Genomic DNA, 19,336 nt, shown 5'->3' with positions numbered 1-19,336 from the left:
CATGTTCACAGACAGAAAAATGAATCATATCAAGAAAAGAACACTGTCCCTACTGTGAAACATGGAGGAGGCTCTGTTATGTTCTGGGGCTGCTTTGCTGAATTTGGCAAAGGATGTCTAGAATCTGTGCAGGGTACAAAGAAATCTCAATACTATCAAGGGATTCTAGAGAGAAATGTGCTGCCCAGTGTCAGAAAGCTTGGTCTCAGTCACAGGTCATGGGTCTTGCAACAGGATAATAACCCAAAACACACAGCTAAAAACACCCAAGAATGGCTAAGAGGAAACCATTGGACTATTCTGAAGTGGCCTTCTATGAGCCCTGACATAAATCCTATTGAGCATCTCTGGAAAGAGCTGAAACATGCCGTCTAGAAAAGGCAACCTTCAAACACGAGACAACTGGAGCAGTTTGCTCTTGAGGAGTGGGCCAAAATACCTGTCGAGAGGTGCAGATGTCTCATTGACAGTTACAGGAATTGTTTGATTGCAGTGATTGCCTCAAAAGATTGTGCAACAAAATATTAAGTTAAGGCTACCATCATTTCGGTCCAGGCCTATTTCACGAGTTTTATTTTTTTTTAAATTCTGTGGAAGCATGGTTGAAAAGCAATGTCTGACTTTCATTTGTCCATTTTCATAGATATTTGATTTATTATTACTTTTGTCAGATTCAAGTTATTTCTGTGATAATTGTGGGTTTTTCTGTCATTAAACAAGGGGTACCAACAATTTTGACCACGAGTGTGTGCACACACACAGGAAAGATCTATTGATCAATTCAATTACAGCAGTGCAGAAATATTTTAACAATGTTTTCTTTGAAACGCTAAAAAGCTTCCCTGACTGCAATTGTGCAGCCAGACATTGATTCATGCTGCCGATAGTTTGGACAGCATGAATTGATTGATAGGTTCCCCTTAATTTTCAAAAAATGGTATTTCTATTCTTTAGTTGGGACTGCCATATTACTTCAGTTAAAGGGAGAATAAGGCCTCCTGAGACATACAGCAGAGTTGTTCTGGGCCTTCCATGACTAAGTGCTCTTGCAGCTAAATTACCATGACCGGAGTGGGAATCCTAATAGCTGCTTCCTGCATTGCATTCATTGTGTATACAGCAATCTGGAGAAAAGCATAGACACAAATAAATCATCTCTGCCTTCTCTATGGGGAGTCCTGGCTGCTGCAGATACAATATCTCCATGCAGCTGTAGACTCTAGCTGTCGACGAATCCGTGGTTTGGCTATTTCTCCTGACTCATCCATGCTCATGGGCACTCACTCTGCATCACACTCTTGTGTCCTCTACAAGAGAGCAGCTACCAGACTCCTCTGGCGGGGGCTTACCAGACTCCTCTGGCGGGGGCTTACCAGACTCCTCTGGCGGGGGCTTACCAGACTCCTCTGGAGGGGGCTTACCAGACTCCTCTGGCGGGGGCTTACCAGACTCCTCTGGAGGGGGCTTACCAGACTCCTCTGGCGGGGGCTTACCAGACTCCTCTGGCGGGGGCTTACCAGACTCCTCTGGCGGGGGCTTACCAGACTCCTCTGGAGGGGGCTTACCAGACTCCTCTGGCGGGGGCTTACCAGACTCCTCTGGCGGGGGCTTACCAGACTCCTCTGGCGGGGGCTTTTCGTGCTGTGAACGAAAGTAACAACAGTCTAAAATTGGATGCGATGGATCCTTATCTCCCTTGACATCATCTGTTGGAGGAGAGTTGAGAGGCCCCATAGACAGTAGACTGTTGTCTGTGTCAATCAATATCGGGCCATAAAGGGGATGCTGGTTTTGTGTTGCATCCTCTTGGTTGTTGTTCCTCAGCACAGAGGAATGTTTGGAAAAGTTTTTGTGGAGTCATATGCTGTCCGTCACGATATTTAAAGTCGGCCATTGGTCTGCATTTATTTTAATAACCACTAAATAGAACCACTTTTTGTAAGAGCCCCTTGCACCAACTATGCATGTTTTGAATTATTTACCGTAAATAGATAATACTACTGCACCCAATCTTCCCCAAAACAACTGATCCGGTAATTAATCTACAGGAGCCTTCCGAACAGACAAGAGCAAAATTCATTAGCAATTACTGTTGGCATCTATGTTTGGCTCTGCCATGCCTGATCTAATCCAATTCTACCAGCTGTCACAAGACATATGCACGTAAATATGCAGAGACGCTATATTCTTCATATATAAAACACATGGCCATATGCTTCACCATTCATTTAGGGAAAAATATAACTCACTAAGAAGCAGAGACAATGTAAGCTGTGAACGTCACTGAAAATACCATCCTGTTGCTGAGAAAAGGCTACCATGTGGAGTGCTAAAGCTCGAGATTTTTGTATGTGTGTAGGCAGTCGTAAAATCTTACCTATTGGCTGTGTTCGGACGGCTGTATTTTCAGCCACTTTGATGGATGGCCCCAAGTCCCTTCTGAAGAGGATGAGAAGGTTCTCACCCCACCACATCCCTCACTCTTGAATCCTAACCAGAGCAGGGGCGCTGCTTCAGCGATACATCTGTGGGCCCATGCTTTATCTTTGACTGCTGATGATTTTTAAGGAAATCAGTCACCAGTTTTTTTCCACCTAATCTGAGCACAGCATAATGTAAAGACAGAAAAACTGATTCAAGTGATGGGTCACTTACTGTGCTGCTTGCTGTAGTTTTGATAAAATCAGTCTTTATTAGCAGAAGATTATCACCAAAGGACTAGTAAACCTGCTGCCATGTATTCTATTATATTCATGAGCTCTGATCCCAACACTAATTGACAGGTTTCTGCCTATGCACACAATACACAGAAAGCTGCCAATTGGTGGTGTGGGCAGGGATCCGCTTTCAGAGAACTGCTGGATCTGCAGCAGAAAAAACAGTGATTTTATTAAAACTGGAGCAAGCAGCCTAGTAAGTGACACATCACTGGAATTAGGGTCTCTGCTCCTACAAAATGCTGCTCTCAGATGGGGTAGCAAACCTGGAAACAGATTTAATTTATATTGAAACATAAAAGTGCATTAAGCATAATAATATATAACTGAGATAATCGCCCCTGGTCTGGTCATCTTGTGAATCATAATGGAAAACCCAGGCTATCAGGAGTGGAATATATGGCATTAACATGCATTTGTATACCTCTCCTGAGGGGTTAAATGATGGGAAATAGTTTCCCACCTAGTTTTCATGCTCTTGCACAAGGGGAAGGAAAGATTTGGATTAGGTATAACCATTAGCCAGTCAGCGGCACATCACAGGGGAAGATTGTGTTTCTTCCACTGCGACGCCCGTGATAGGGCACAGTACGAGGAAATATGGGGACCTTATGGGTTAAAAGATGACAGCACCGAAGGGCTGTGTCAGTCCTCAGCACTGCCATATCAGAAGTGATGCCCAACCCTCTCTTCTCATTTCTTTACTATTTGTCACGGCCTGTGTCAGTCAAGGAACTGAATGGACAACATATATTGTAAATGGTAAACAGGCTGGAGCTTTGGCTATGCTGCGGTTTTGGTTATAAGTAGTTTATTGCATGAATTGTTTTAAGGGTATATACAGAGAGGAAAATAAGTATTTGAGACACTGCCAATTTTGCAAGTTTTCCCACCTACAAAGAATGGAGAGGTCTGTAATTTTTATCGTAGGTACACTTCAACTGTGAGGGACAGAAACTAAAAATATAAAACAGAAAATCACATTGTATGATTTTTAATTAATTAAATTGTATTTTATTGCATGAAATAAGTATTTGATCACCTACCAGCCAACAAGAATTCTGGCTCTCACAGACCTGTTAGTTTTTCAAGAAGCCCTCCTACTCTGCACTCATTACCTGCATTAATTGCACCTGTTTGAGCTCATTACCTGTATAAAAGACCCCTGTCCACACACCCAGCCAATCACACTCCAACCTCTCCACCATGGCCAACACCAAAGAGCTGTCTAAGGACACCAGGGAAAAAAAAGTAGACCTGCACAAGGTGGGGAATGTTTACAGAACAATATGCAAACAGCCTGGTAAGAAGGCAGTACTGTTGGCATGATTATTAGAAAATGGAAGAAACACCAGATGACTGTGAATTTTCCTCAGTCTGAAGATCCATGCAAGGAGGATTCTGAGAAAATTCAGGAATGAGTCCAGAAGTACAAGGAAGGACCTGGCCAATGACCTGAAGAGAGCTGGGACCACAGTATTAAACATTACCGTTAGTAACATACAATGCCGTCATGGATTAAAATCCTGCAGGGCAAGCAAGGTCCTCCTGCTCATGCCAGCACATGTCCAGGCCCATTTTAAGTTCGACAATGACTTTCTGGATGATTCACAGGAGGCATGGGAGAAGGTCATGTAGTCAGACGATACCAAAATAGAACTTTTTTGTATCAACTCGACTCGCCATGTTTGGAAGTAGAAGAAGGATGAGTACAACTCCAAGAACACTGTCCCAACCGTGGACCATGGTGGGAGAAACATCATACTTTGGGGGTGCTTTACTGCTAAGGGGTCAGAACATCATATTGAAGAGAGGATAGATGGGGTTATGTATCACAAGATTTTGACCAAGAACCTCCTTCCCTCAGTAAGAGCACTGAAGATGGGTCGTGGGTGGGTCTTCCAGCATCACAATGACCCAAAACACACAACAAGGACAACTAAGGAGTGGCTCCGTAAGAAGCATTTCATGGTCCTGGAGCGGCATAGCCAGTTTCCAGATCTGAACCAAGTAGAACATTTTTGGAGGGAGCTGAAACTCAATGTTGCCCAGAAGATCTAGAGAAGATCTGTATGGAGGAGTGGGCCAGATTCCGTGTTACAGTGTGTGCAAATTTCATCAAGAACTACAGGAAACGTCTGACCTCTGCAATTGCAAACAAAGGTTTCTGTACCAAATATTAAATTGTGTTTTTCTATTGTAGCAAATACTTATTTCATGCTATAAAATGCAAATTAATTATGTAAAAATCATACACCATGATTTTTTTGATTTTTTTTTTTTAAGATTCTGTCTCACACCTGAAGTGTACCTACGATAAAAGTTACAGACCTCTCCATTCTTTACAGGTGGGAAACCTTGCAAAATGGCAGTGTATTAGATACTTTTCCCCATTGTATGTATTAAGAATTTTTAATAAAGGTCATGGCCAAATTTTTTTCCATTAAGTCAACAAGTTTTTTGTCTATTTATTAAATATACAGTTGTGCTCAAAAGTTTATATACCTCAGCAGAATTTTTGCTTTCTTGTCTGTTTTTCAGCTAAGATAACACCAAAACTTTTTCTCCACTCATGGTTAGTGGTTGGGTGAAGCCATTTATTGTCAAACTACTGTGTTTTCACTTTTTTAAATCATAATAACAACCCAAAACATCCAAATGACCCTAATCAAAAGTTTACATACCCCATTTCTTAATACCGTGTATTGCCCCTCTAACGTCAATGACAGCTTGAAGTCTTTTGTGGTAGTTGTGGAAGAGGTTCTTTATTTTCTCAGATGGTAAAGCTGCCCACTCTTCTTGGCAAAATGCCTCCAGTTCCTGTAAATTCCTTGGCTTGTCTAGCATAAACAGCGCACTTGAGATCTCCCCAGAGTGGCTCAATGATGTGGAGGTCAGGAGACTGAGATGGACACTCCAGAACCTTTATTCTGCTGTAGTCTTGTGTTTTGGATTGTTGTCATGTTGGTATGTCCAAGTATGTCCCAGCTTCCGGGCTGATGTTTGCAAATTTGCCTCCAGTATTTGCTGATAACGTGCTGCATTCATCTTTCCTTCAACTTTGACCAAGTTGCCTGAGCCATTGTAGCTGAGACATCCCCAAAACATCAGTGATCCACCTCCATGCTTTACAGTAGGAATGGTGTTCCTTTTATCATAGGCCTTGTTAACCTCTCTCCAAATGTAACATTTATGGTTGTGGCCAAAAAGTTCAATTTTGGTCTCATCACTCCAAATTACCTTGTTTCAGAAATTTTGAGGCTTGTCAATGTGCTGTTTTGCGTATCATAGGTGAGATACTTTCTTCTGGCGACTCGACCATGCAGCCCATTTTTCTTCAAGTGCCTCCTTATTGTGAATCTTGAAACAGCCACACTGCTAGTTTTCAGAGAGTTCAGTAATTCAACTGATGTTATTTATGGGTTTTTCTTTGCATCCCGAACAATTTTCCTGGCAGTTGTGGACAAAATTTTTATTGGTCTACCTGACCGTGGTTTTGTTCATACAGAGCCCCTGATTTTCCATTTGTTATTCACAGTTTGAACACTGCTGACTGGCATTATCAATTCCCTGAATATTTTTTTGTATCCCTTACCTATTTTATTCAGTTCAACTACCTTTTAGAATCATAGAATCATAGAATCATAGAATCATAGAATCGTAGAGTTGGAAGGGACCTCCTGGGCCATCTGGTCCAACCCCCTGCTCAAAGCAGGATTCGCTAAATCATCCCAGTCAGATGTCTGTCCAGCCTCTGTTTGAAGACTTCCATTGAAGGAGAACTCACCACTTCTCGTGGCAGCCTGTTCCACTCATTGATCACTCTAACTGTCAAAAAGTTTTTTCTAATATCTAATCTGTGTCTCTTCCCATTCAGTTTCATCCCATTGCTTCTAGTCTTTCCTTGTGCAAATGAGAATAAAGTTGATCCTTCTACAATGTGACAGCCCTTTAGATATTTGTAGACAGCTATTAAGTCTCCTCTCAGTCTTCTCTTTTGCAAACTAAACATTCCCAAATCCTGCAACCTTTCCTCATAAGACAGGGTTTGCAGACCGGTCACCATTCTGGTCGCTCTCTTCTGAACTTGCTCCAGTTTGTTGATGTCTTTTTTAAAATGTGGTGCCCAAAACTGGACACAATATTCCAGATGAGGTCTGACCAAAGAGGAGTAGAGGGAAATAATGACTTCACGTGATCTAGACTGTATGCTTCTGTTAATACATCCTAGAATTGCATTTGCCTTTTTTGCTGCTGCATCACACTGTTGACTCATATTCAGTCTGTGATCTATTAGTATACCCAAGTCTTTTTCACATGTGCTGTCACTTAGCCCTATTCCTCCCATTCTATATATGCTTTTTTCATTTTTATTGCCCAGATGTAGTACTTTGCATTTCTCCCTGTTAAAAACCATTCTGTTAGTTGCTGCCCACTTCTCCAGTTTATTTAAATCTTTTTGAATCCTCTCTCTCTCTTCTCTAGTATTAGCTATCCCTCCTAGCTTTGTGTCATCAGCAAATTTAATCAGTTTACCCTCAATTCCTTCATCTAAATCGTTGATAAAGATGTTGAACAATACAGGGCCCAGGACAGAGCCCTGTGGTACCCCACTTGAGACATTCTTCCAACTGGATGTGCAGCCATTTACGACCACTCTTTGGGTCCGATCACTAAGCCAGTTATGAATCCACCTAACAGTTGCCTTGTCCATTCCATACTTAGTCATTTTTTCAATAAGGATTGTATGAGAGACTTTGTCAAATGCTTTGCTGAAGTCAAGATATACTATATCTACAGCATTTCCTTGATCCACCCAATCAGTGATACCGTCATAGAAGGAAATTAAGTTAGTCTGACATGACTTATTAGTTAGAAACCCATGCTGACTCTGTTTAATCACTTCATTCTTATCCAGGTATTGACATACATGTTGTTTAATAATTTGTTCAAAGATCTTTCCTGGTATAGAAGTCAGACTCACCGGCCTATAGTTGCCTGGGTCCACCTTCTTCCCCTTTTTGAAGATAGGAACAACATTTGCTCTTCTCCAGTCTTCTGGCACTTCTCCTGTTCTCCAAGAATTTTCAAAGATTATGGAGAGGGGTTCAAAAATTTCTTCTGCTATCTCCTTCAGTACTCTGGGGTGTAATTCATCTGGACCTGGAGACTTGAATTCATTTAGGTTAGCTAAGTGTTTCCTCACTATCTTTCTGTTTATAGATATCCTGGATTCTTCTATTCCCTTAATAGGACAGTGAATAACAGTTGATGTTGCATTTCCTTTCTGAGAGAAAACAGATGCAAAATAGGAATTTAAAAGTTCAGCCTTCTCAACATCCTGTCTTACCATTTCATCATTTTCATCCTGTAAAAATCCTATAGCATCTTTGACTTTTCTTTTACTTTTGACATATCCCCAAAATCCTTTATTATTGCTTTTGACATCTCTTGCAAGCCTCAGTTCATTTTCAGCTTTAGCTAATCTGAGTTGTGCCCTGCAGGTTCTGCAGACAGCATTATATTCTTCTTTAGATATGCCTCCCTCTTTCCATTTTATAAACATTTTTTTCTTCCTTTTTAGCATGTGCTTAAGTTCTGTGTTCATCCATCCTGGTTTCCTTAAATGCTTCCTATTCTTCCCTCTTTTCGGAATTGTTAACAACTGTGCTTTGAGAATTTCATTTTTCAAGATTTCCCATCCTTCCTGGACATTTTTGTCTTTAAGGATATCCAGCCATTGGATCCCTCCAATTCTCTTTCTGAATCCCTTAAAATCTGCCTTTCTGAAATCTAACCTTGACGTCTGAGTCTTCACAGGTCTTCCACCTCTAGTTATCCAAAATTCTAAAATAGCATGGTCGCTACCTCCTAGGGTCCCAGCCACTTTTACCTCCTCAACCATTTCCTCCCTGTTTATAAGGATTAGATCCAAGGTAGCAGTTCCCCTTGTTTTCTCCCCTACCTTTTGGAAGATAAAGTTGTCAGCAAGAGAGGATAAGAATTTCCTTGACCTGTTAGTTTTGCCTGAGAGAGATTCCCAACAAATGTCTGGATAGTTGAAATCTCCCATGACAACTATGTCATATTTTTTGGAGAACTTGGCCATCTGATGCATAAAGAGTTCATCTATATCTTCGGCTTGCACAGGCGGCCTGTAGTAAATGCCTACAATGGTGTCCTTTCCATTGTTCTGTCCTTGTATTCTTACCCAAACAGTTTCCACAGAACTCCCAGTCTCTGAAGCTTCAATCTCTGTGCAGATATACGCGTTTCGAACATACAATGCGACACCCCCTCCTCGTTTATCAAGTCTATTTCTTGCAAATAAGTTGTATCCTTCTAGTCTTGTATTCCAATCATGTGTATTGTCCCACCAAGTTTCAGTGATTCCAATTACATCATATTTCTTTTCCTGTGTTAGTAGTTCCAATTCTCCTTGTTTGTTGCCCATGCTTTGTGCATTAGTATAGAAACATTTTAGTTTGTGATTGGTTTCTCTTTCTCCAATATTTTTATTAATTAGATTCTTTCGTCTTTGTTCTTCCTTTCCACTTCTAATAGCAGAGTTCTCAATAGCATTTGTCAGGTGTATGGCTTTTTCTGGTCTTTTGCTTCCCTTCCCATGTTGTTCTAGTTTAAAGCTCTCCTTACAAGTGTAGCAAGGCGACTTCCAAATACATGCTTTCCAGTCTTCGTAAGGTGCACCCCATCTCTAGCAAGTAGTCCATCGTATAAGTAGTTCACTCCGTGATCCAGAAATCCAAATCGTTGCTGACGGCACCATCGACGTAGCCAGTTGTTCACCTGCAGAATCTTATTCCACCTCCTTGTTCCATGGCCATCCACTGGGAGGATGGAAGAGAAGACCACCTGCGCTCCCAGTTCTTTCACTTTCTTGCCTAAGTCTTCCCGTAGAACCGTTAACAATTCATTTGCTTTCCCCATGACTCACAATCCGGAAGCATCAGTGGCTGGATGAAAGATGCAAGAGCCTGTCTGGATCCCAGAAACTCATTCAGCTTTTATGCACACATTGATGACAAGCAAACAGGTTACAGGTGAGGATATTGCCTTTAGTAGCCACTCAAATCCATTTGTGTCAACTGCTGTTGCGTGTTATCAGGCAAAAATCACCAGGGTATGTAAACTTTTGATCAGGGTCATTTGGATGTTTTGGATTGTCATTATGATTTAAAAGAGAAAACACAGTAGTTAGACAATAAATGGCTTCACCCAACCATTAACCATGAGTGGAGAAAAAGTATTCGTGTTATCATCCATATTCTCTGAAAAAAGGCCAAGAAAGTAAAAATTCTGCTGGGGTATGTAAACTTTTGAGCACAACTGTATTTGGATGAGGGTACACTTAAGGTTTATTTAGTAATATGCTGTGTAATGCCATGACTTATTTGTAGATCTGTAAACCTTTTATATACAGTATATATCATTGATCAGTGGTGTTAATATGTTTTATTAAATACTACTGATTTTTATTACCTTTTGCTAGTAATATGCTATTTAATAATTAATAAAACATTTTATTATGGATCTATCATCACACTATGATGTACAGTATAATGGCAGTTTATTACAGAGACCGGACCACTGCACTGCTTTCATAAGGGAAGCACTTCCCCCAGCTCTCTCTGCCTCCTCCTGCCCGTCTGACCAGTTCTTGGTGGCTATAGAAGTTAGAAGTTGGGAGGAGAAAGACTGGCACACTGTCCTTTTAAAAGAATTCTGTGCTTGAGGAAGGGAATCGTGGCCCAGACTAGTAGAGGTAGGAACCTCAGTACCACAAAAGAAGATGAGACTGTAGGTTTTCTTTTGTTGTGGTGAGGTCCCTACCGCCAGGGCCGCTATCAGGGCATGACAGCCCTTACTGCTGTATGGGGCCCGGTGAACAGCTGTACAGAAGGGGCCCCACAGATCAGGGGCCCCGCTCCTGTGCTTCCAGTCATCGGGCTCCAAGTGCTGTGTGTCTGCGGGCGCCGGGCAGGCCCCAAGTGTGCGCTGCGGCCGGGCCCCAAGTGTGCGCTGCGGCCGAGCCTGCAGCGCACACATCAGCAGAGCCGCCACAGCGGTCAACATCGGAAAGCTGCAGAAGTGATGAAAGGACCTGTGGTGACGTCATCTTTATCACAGGCCTTCAGAATTGATCAGCTCCGCCCCCTGATAACATGATGATGACGTCACCACAGGTCCTTTCAGCTCACACAGCAGCAGCTCTACCTTCATTGCAGGAGCGCGGTCAGGTAAGAAGAAAGTTTTTATTTTATTTTATTATTTAAAGGGGCAGAATGGAGACACACAGAGGCAGAATGGAGATTTGGGGGCAGGAATGGAGAGACACAGGGGCAAATATGTAGACACGGGGGCAGAATAGAAGACATGGGGGCAGAATGCAGACATGGGGGCAGAATGCAGACATGGGGGCAGAGTGCAGACATGGGGGCAGAATGCAGACATGGGGGCAGAATGCAGACATGGGGGCAGAATGTGAGCCATGGGGGCAGAATGCAGACATGGAGGCAGAATGTGAGCCATGGGGGCAGAATGTGAGCCATGGGGGTAGAATGTGAGCCATGGGGGCAGAATGCAAGACATGGGGCAGAATGCAAGACATGGGGGCAGAATACGAGACATCGGGGCAGAATGCAAGACATGGGGGCAGAATGCAAGACATTGGGGCAGAATGCAAGACATGGGGGAAGAATGTGACAGTAAGAAACAGGAGGGGGCAGAATGTGAGACATGGGGGCAGAATGCAAGACATGGGGGCAGAATGTGACCGTGAGACACATGAGGGGGCAGAATGTGACAGTGAGACACAGGTGGGGGCAGAATGCGAGACATAGGGGCAGAATGTGACTCACAGGAGGGGGCAGAATGTGACCGTGAGACACAGGAGGGGGCAGAATGTGACAGTGAGACAGGAGGGGGCATAATGTGAGGCACGGGAGCAGAATGTGACAGTGAGACACAGGAGGGGGCAGAATGTGAGGCACGGGAGCAGAATGTGACAGTGAGACACAGGAGGCGGCAGAATGTGACAGTGAGACACAGGAGGCGGCAGAATGTGAGGCACGGGGGCAGAATGTAACAGTGAGACACAGGAGGGAGCAGAATGTGACAGACACAGGAGGGGGCAGAATGTGACAGTGAGACACAGGAGGGAGCAGAATGTGAGACATGGTGCAGGATCATGGGGCAGGATGGATACGATGTAGACAGATTGGGGCAGGATCGGGAGATCATATGGGGGCAGAATGGATGCGCATGAGGGCAGGATGAGAGAAAATATGGCTGGAGCCAGGAATGAGACACACAGGGGTCAGGATAAGGGATATTATTACCATAGGGGCTAATTAAGGGATATTATTACTGCAGTGATGTATTTCTTTTATTTTTTTGAGGATAAGGTTAAATGGGGGAGGTTCTGTTACTGTGCAGAGGGATACCATGTCGCCTTTTTTTCTTCATCTGGTGTAGTGTAGAAGTTGGGAAAAAATTAAGTAATGTGTTCTGCAAGTGGAGCTCTAGATAACTGTGTTATTTCCTGCAGAGACGAGTCCTGGCTGGAAGACGTGAAGGCGGTCTGTGCTGGATGAAAGATGAAAAGCAAAGATGAAGGACTTTACCTAGATACGTCACTGGTGAGTCAGTGTGTTACCTGTACAATGACACTATTCACAGAGTGCCTTTGTACAATGTCACCAGTGATCACTGTATTACCTGTACACTGAAACTATATACAGAGGTCCAGTGCATAATGTCACCGGTGATCACTGTGTTACCTGTACACAGACACTACATACTAAGTACAGATCTCCTGTGTATAATGGCACTTATGGTGATAGTATTATGTTTTTTTTCATTAATAATCAGTATTGTAGTATCCAGTCACCATGTGCTGGTAATATGTGGTCTGGGCATGGTGCGGTGGTATTTGCCCTTTGTATGTGCTATTATTCTGTCACTGGTGGTAATATGTGGTCTGGTCATGGTGTGGCTTTATTTGATCCTTGTATGTGGTATTATAGGACACTATGTGGTGGTAATATGTGGACTGGACATGGTGCCGTGGTATTTGTCCCTTTGGATGTGATATTATTGGTCATTTAAAATTTGAAAAATAAATAAAAATATACCTAAATTGTATTGGATATTTTAGCAAATGTTTAATAGGTTAGAGTAGAGTAGGGCCCGGCCAAAAGAGTCTACCTTGTCGTGGTGGCAGATTTAAAAAATCTTTTGGCCAAAACAAGAGCTGCTGACTATGGGTGTGATCTGGAGATGGGAACTGTTAATGTGTGATTGGTGTGAAGTGGTGTTTTTCCAAGAGAGAGCGGAGGGGCTGTGGACAGTTCAAGGGGTGGAGGGCGCGGCTGTGGACAGTTCAAGGGGTGGAGCCTGGGCGGAGTCTCAAAGGGGCCCTGAAAATTTTGCCAGTATTGGGCCCCGAAATTCCTAGTGGCAGCCCTGCCTACCTCCATAGAGGACAGAAAGAGAGGGCTCCCTATTTAAATGCACAATGTACTAAATGTAAATGTATTAAAGTTTAGAAAGACGAAGGAGCATCCTAGAAATTCAACCAGTGTCGGACTGGAGCACCGGGACACCAGACGATTATCAGATGGGTCCCGGGTCCTCGGCGGGCCCCCGAGCAGGACATAGAGGGGGGTCTGCTGGTTTCACCTGAATGTGCGTCCGAGGATGCATAATCAGTTGAAATGTATTGAGGTGCAGCAATTAACATGGCTGCTGACCTCACAGGCGGCGCATGACAATGACCTCATAACTTGGCAATGTCGCCTCTGATAGGTCAGCGGCCATTTTAAAACAACCGTGCCAGATCAGAAGGAAGAGGACACCGCGCGGCACTGGAAGCGCAGGCAGGTAAGAGGAAAATATTTTTTTTCCTTTCTTCTGCAGATGTGGCATTATGCGAGCCAGCACAAAGAACATGAGCCCTGGATAAGGGACATGGTGCCAAGACAAGGTACATGGGGCCGTGACAAAGGACATATGGGCCAAGACAAGGGATCGGGAAGAGGAACATGGGGCCAGGTCAAGGGACATGGGGCCAGGTCAAGGGACATATGGGGCCAGGACAAAGGACATGGGTCCAGGACAAGGGACATGGGTCCAGGACAAGGGACATGGGGCCGGGACAATGAACATGGGGTCAGGACAAAAGACATATGGGCCAGAACAAGGGACATGGGGCTGGGAAAAGGGACATATGGGCCAGGACAACAAGGGATAATTTGGTCCAGGACAAGAGATATGAGGCAGGGACATGGTCCCAGGAAAAGGGACATGGGGACACTACAAAGGGCATATGGACCAGGAAAAGGGGCATAGGGCCACGAAAAGGGACATGGGGCCAGGGCAAGGGACATATGGGCCAGGACAAGGCACGTGGCATTGGGACAAGGGACATAGGGGCTAGGATAAGGAACATAAGGGCCCGAGATGGGGTAACATTGACTCCCAGGATTGTGGACATAGGGGTCAGGAAAGTGGACATAGGGGCCCAAGATGGGGCACATAGGGTCCCAGGATGGGGGACATTATTAAATAAAAGGGCCAGGTTGAGGGACTGAATTACTGTATGGAGGCCAAAATTAGGAACATACAATATTAGTGTATGGTCACAAGTTGGGGATATAAATACTGTAGGGGCCAATTAGGAAACATTATTACTACGCTAATATAATTTACTTTTTAGAATACTGTTTTTACTGTTTTACATGGGGGGGAGGAAATGGGAGGTCCTGTTACTGCGCACAGCAGCACTATGTTATTTTTTTTCCTTATCTAGTGTAGTGTATTAGTTGGGGAATAAGTGGGGAATGTCCTCCGGAAGCAAGCAGTTATACATAACTGTGTTATTTTCTGCATAGACAAGTCACGGCTAAAATAAATTATGGTGGTCTATGCCAGTAGAAGAAGAAAAGTGAAGATGAAGGACTTCATCTAGAGATGTTATTAGCAAGTCAGCGTGTTACCTGTACACTGACAATATACACTATATACAGTGCTCCTGTGTATAAGGTCACTGGTGATCTCTGTATTACCTGTACACTGCATACTATATTCAGAGCTCCTATAATTTAACCTGTGGTAATAACAATGTTGTTAGTATTGTGGTTTTTATTAATGATCAGTATTGTAATATTTGGTCACTATGTCCTAATATGTGGTCCAGTCATGGTGTGGTGATATTTATCCCTGTATGTGGTTTTATTCGGTCACTATGTGGTCTGGTTACAGTGAGGCGGGATTTCTCTATCGTATATGGAATTATCTGATCGCTATATGCTGGTAATATGTGGTCTGGTCACAGTGTGGATGTATTTCTCCTTAGTACAGTATTTGGTATTATTCTGTCACTATGTGGTGGTAATATGTAGTCCAGTTGTGGTGTGGCGGTATTTCTCCTTTGTATGTGGTATTTTTTGTCTTGCTATAGTGGATTGTGTTGTGTATGGTAGTCATTTGTCCTCTCTACTATTAATTAGGAGAAGATTGCTTATTTCCATAAGTGATTAAATACTGTACTTGGAACAAGATGCACTTACAGGGTTTCTCCCGTGAAAACAAGTAATCACCTCTCCACAGGATAAGTGATAACTTATTGATTGGTGGGGTCAGACTGCTGAGACCTGCACCGATTGACAGAATGTGGAACTCTTATCCTCACTGAACTGGAGCGGCATGTGAGACTTGTCCACTGATCCATTCATTCCCTCAGTGGCTGTGAGAGCTGTACTTGCATTTTTCTGGGAGCCCAAGGAGAATGAATGAGGCTGGGGTCAGACATCCCACCTGCCGCTCCATTTTAAAATGGGGATAACAATGTCCCGACAGGTATAAAATTTCCCCATTATTTTGATTAGATAGAATAGTCGGACCCAGATGACCAATAAGTAATCATCTATCCTGTGGAGCCCATGGATCAGTGTGTTTTAACCATAGAATACATTTTATGCAAACTACTGCAATTGTACATTGCAGTTATGGTGTGGGAACAGTAGATGAGCAGGAGCCGCCTGTGTTTTACAGTCGATGCTCCATTATAACGGGGATAATGTATAACTGGAATTTGAATATACAGTAGCTGTAGGATGGCTTTTTTTAATAAATTGGTGAACAAGGGAAAAATTTGGGGAGTGATTTTTAAAATAACCTGTTTTCGTGTTTGTGTTTTTTTTATATTTATACTTACTGAATTAGTAGTGGGGGTGTCTGATAGATGGCTCTCCATTACTAACACCAGGGCTTGATGCCAGCTGACATTACACAGCTGACATCAATCCGAAAAACCATTACCCTGATTGCCGCTACACCAATCTGATGTGATGCGCCAATTCTGGGGCGGCTGCGGGCTTGTATTTTTAGGCCATGAACATTCTCAACCTGATAATATCAACTCACAGTTGTCTGCTTTAACTGGGCTGGTTATTATCAAAAGTAGGGAGGATCCTACGCTGTCTTTTTAAATTATTTATTAGGTTAAACCAGGCTAAACATCATTTAGTGCCACATTAAAGACAAATTTATAATATGCCAGGGGGTTTGGAAATTAGATATTTGCAGGATATCTATCTATTGTATCTCTATTCTATAGATAGATAGTTTTGAGGCCGGTTTCACAAATCCGTTTATTTCCAGTAGCGAAAAAAACAGTACCGGAGATATCTGTGTCCATGTGTGTAATACGTGCGGCACACATGTGGCAAACGTGTGCCGCCTGTGTGCCGCATCAGTATCACATGGACGGCTTCGGGGGAAGAAGCGCTACAGTAAGCGCTGTTCACTGGCGGCAGGTGCTGAAGACGGCTCTCATCATTCTACCCTGCTCTGTCGGCGATCAGCACGAGCAGAGAATGATGAGAGTTAATTTAAAGTCAGAACGATGACAGCATGTGGGGGTTTTTGGGACAATTACTCCCATCAGCCGACAGTTGCTGCCACTGATAACAGTGACAGCAGGAGCGGATGATCGGGGTTTTCCTCAGCCGTCGCCTGCGATAATATATGAAAAACCCGACGTGGGTTCGCCCCTATATTCTTGAACCAACCAGGCAAGACTCACAGCTGGGGGCTGCAACCCTCAGCTGTCAGCTTCAGCAAGGTTGGTTATCAAGAATAGATGGGTCCCCACGCTGTTTTTTTAAATTATTTAAATAAATAATTAGTGTGTGAAGTGTGAAGTTTCCACAATCTGTGATGGTTTGGGGAGCCATGTCATCTGCTGGTGTAGGCCCACTGGTATCAAGACCAAAGTCAGCGCAGCCGTCTACCAGGAAATTTTAGAGCACTTCATGCTTCCCTCTGCTGACAAGCTTATTGGAGATGGAAATTTCATTCCCCAGCAGGACTTGGCACCTGTCAACACTGCCAAAAGTATCAATGCCTGGTTTAAAAACAATAGTATCACTGTGCTTTATTGGCCAGCAAACTCCTCTGACCTTAACCCCATAGAGAATCTATGGGGTATTGTCAAGAGGAAGAGGAGAAACACCAGACCCCACAAAGCAGACAACAAGGTGAAGGCTGTTATCAAAGCAACCTTGGCTTCCATAACACCTCAGCAGTGCCACAAGCTGATCGCCTCCATGCGCCGCCGCGCCGCATTGATGCAGTAATTGATGCAAAAGGAGCCCCGGCCAAGTATTGAGTGCATTTACTGAACGTATTATACATTTCAGCTGGCCAACATTTTGGATTTTAAAATCATTTTTTCAAGCTGGTGTTATAAAGTATTCTAATTTACTGAGATAATGACTTTTGAGTTTTCAGTGGCTGTAAGCCATAATCAACATTAACAGAAATAAACACTTGAAATGGATCACTCTGTTTGTAATGACTCTATATAATAGATGAGCTTCACTTTTTTCATTGAAGAACTGAAACTAATTAACTTTTTGATGATATTCTAATTTTGTGAGATGCACCTGTAGATAGATAGATAGATAGATAGATAGATAGATAGATAGATAGATAGATAGATAGAAAGAGTAAACAGTCACGTAACAAGGTAACACTTGTGGCTCTCTGGTACTCACGACTTTTTGAAGCTTCCTCCCAAGGTGCTGCCAACAAGGAGGCAGAACTGCTGAGCGAAGAAGACCCAGGTAATATCCTGCAGGCTGCTGTGTGTCTGGCACCTTAGATCCAAGAGTGTGGGACCCAAAAACGCAATGCACAGACCAAAGCTGAAGAACACACTCCAATAAGTGATTGTAGGCTGCAGGTTCCTCTTGAAGAGGGTGAGAAGGTTCTCATCCCACCACATCCTTCACTTCCCCTGACCTGGCCAGAGAAGCTGCTCCAGTATCTCAGGAACTAGGGAAAAGTTATCAATATCAATAGAGGTTGGTAGTATCTTGCAGATGAGAAGGGTAGGCAGATTGCGAGGAGGACAGGCAAACTGTGAAGAGGGCAGGAGGGTTGTGATGACAGTAGGCAGGCTGTGAGGAAGGGAAGTAGGCAGTGAGGAGGGCAGGTAGGCTGAAAGGAGGGTAGGCAGGCTATTAGGAGGGGGCAGAAGGGTTGCGAGGAGGGGTGTAGGCTGTAAGGAGGGCAGGTAGGCTGTGAGGAAGGCAGGAGAGTTGTGAGGAGGGCAGGTAGGCTGCAAGGAGAGCAGGTAGGATGTGAGGAGGGGAGGTAGGCTGTCAGGAAAACAGGTAGGTTGTGAGAAGGTCAGGAGGGTTCTGAGGAGGGCAGTTAGGCTGTGAGGAGGGCAGGTACGCTTGTGGGGAAGGCATGAGAGTTGTGAAGAGGGCAGGTAGGCTGTGAGAAGGTCAGGAGTTTTGTGAGGAGGGCAGGTAGGCTGTGAGGAGGGCAGGTAGGCTGTGAAGAGGGCAAGAGGGTTGTGAGGAGGGCAGGCATGCTATGAGGAGGGCTGTGAGAGGCGCAGGCAGGTTGTGAGGAGCCTCACCTTCTCTGCACTCCTACTAAGTAAACTTGTCAGATTCTTGTGTTGCATGAACTTTACGCTTCACCCTTGTATCGTTCTCCACCTCCTTCCTTCTTCTGAGGCACTGAATGTGTCTCGTTTCTTCTCTCCTCCCGTTATTTGCTCCAGGGTTAACTTCTTCCTTTGAATGCAGTTACTTAGAAGAGGTGAGAGAAAGGAAAAAGGAGCCGCCCAGAGACTGGCATGGGAGGGGGCATCACTACAGGGCCCAGGATGTCCCCATCCTCATATCTTTACATCTGGACTCCTTCCTTTCACAAGCACTTATTCTTCAGCCTCACATCAGTTCTGGTGATAGTATGAAGAATTACTACAGCTTGTTACATTGTTCCTTCACTTCAGTACTTTCATTTTATCTGGAGTGTAATCAAGTTCAGCCCCACAATGACTATTGTGTGCCACACTGTGGGGACAGTAGAGAGGGACCACCAGTGTTGTAGGGTGTAGGAACCCCACCTTCTGTTAGGAAACACTAAGATAATTTGCTAAATAAAAGGGAGGTACAAAACTTTATATAGGATACATTGGAAGAATGTTAATGCACAATAGTTAAGAAAACCGGTCACAATAAAGTATGATTAGTCCCTGATGGAGAATAGGATCACTACACTTAATTTTCATGGCT

The 19,336-nt window shown here is 43.7% G+C and overlaps 1 protein-coding gene across 2 annotated transcripts in view; it reads right to left on the bottom strand.

The window, feature by feature from the left end:
* MFSD4A (major facilitator superfamily domain containing 4A) overlaps positions 1–18,851 on the bottom strand; it is a 182,866-nt gene extending 164,015 nt beyond the window's left edge. Inside the window, exons 1-2 of one of the 2 annotated variants that reach the window (XM_073587218.1) lie at positions 18,673–18,851; positions 17,798–18,077 (exon numbers count right to left, since the gene is read on the bottom strand). In XM_073587218.1, coding sequence (XP_073443319.1) covers positions 17,798–18,027 — 230 coding nt within the window. In that variant the 5' untranslated portion in view covers positions 18,028–18,077; positions 18,673–18,851. The other variant, XM_073587217.1, reaches the window with a different exon arrangement.
* Between the last annotated feature and the right edge of the window lie 485 nt (positions 18,852–19,336).

Source organism: Dendrobates tinctorius, unplaced genomic scaffold, assembly GCF_039654945.1.
Source record: "Dendrobates tinctorius isolate UK_male_01 unplaced genomic scaffold, ASM3965494v1 ptg000098l, whole genome shotgun sequence".
Classification (NCBI taxonomy): domain Eukaryota; kingdom Metazoa; phylum Chordata; class Amphibia; order Anura; family Dendrobatidae; genus Dendrobates; species Dendrobates tinctorius.
This window is presented reverse-complemented; position numbering and strand designations above follow the sequence as displayed.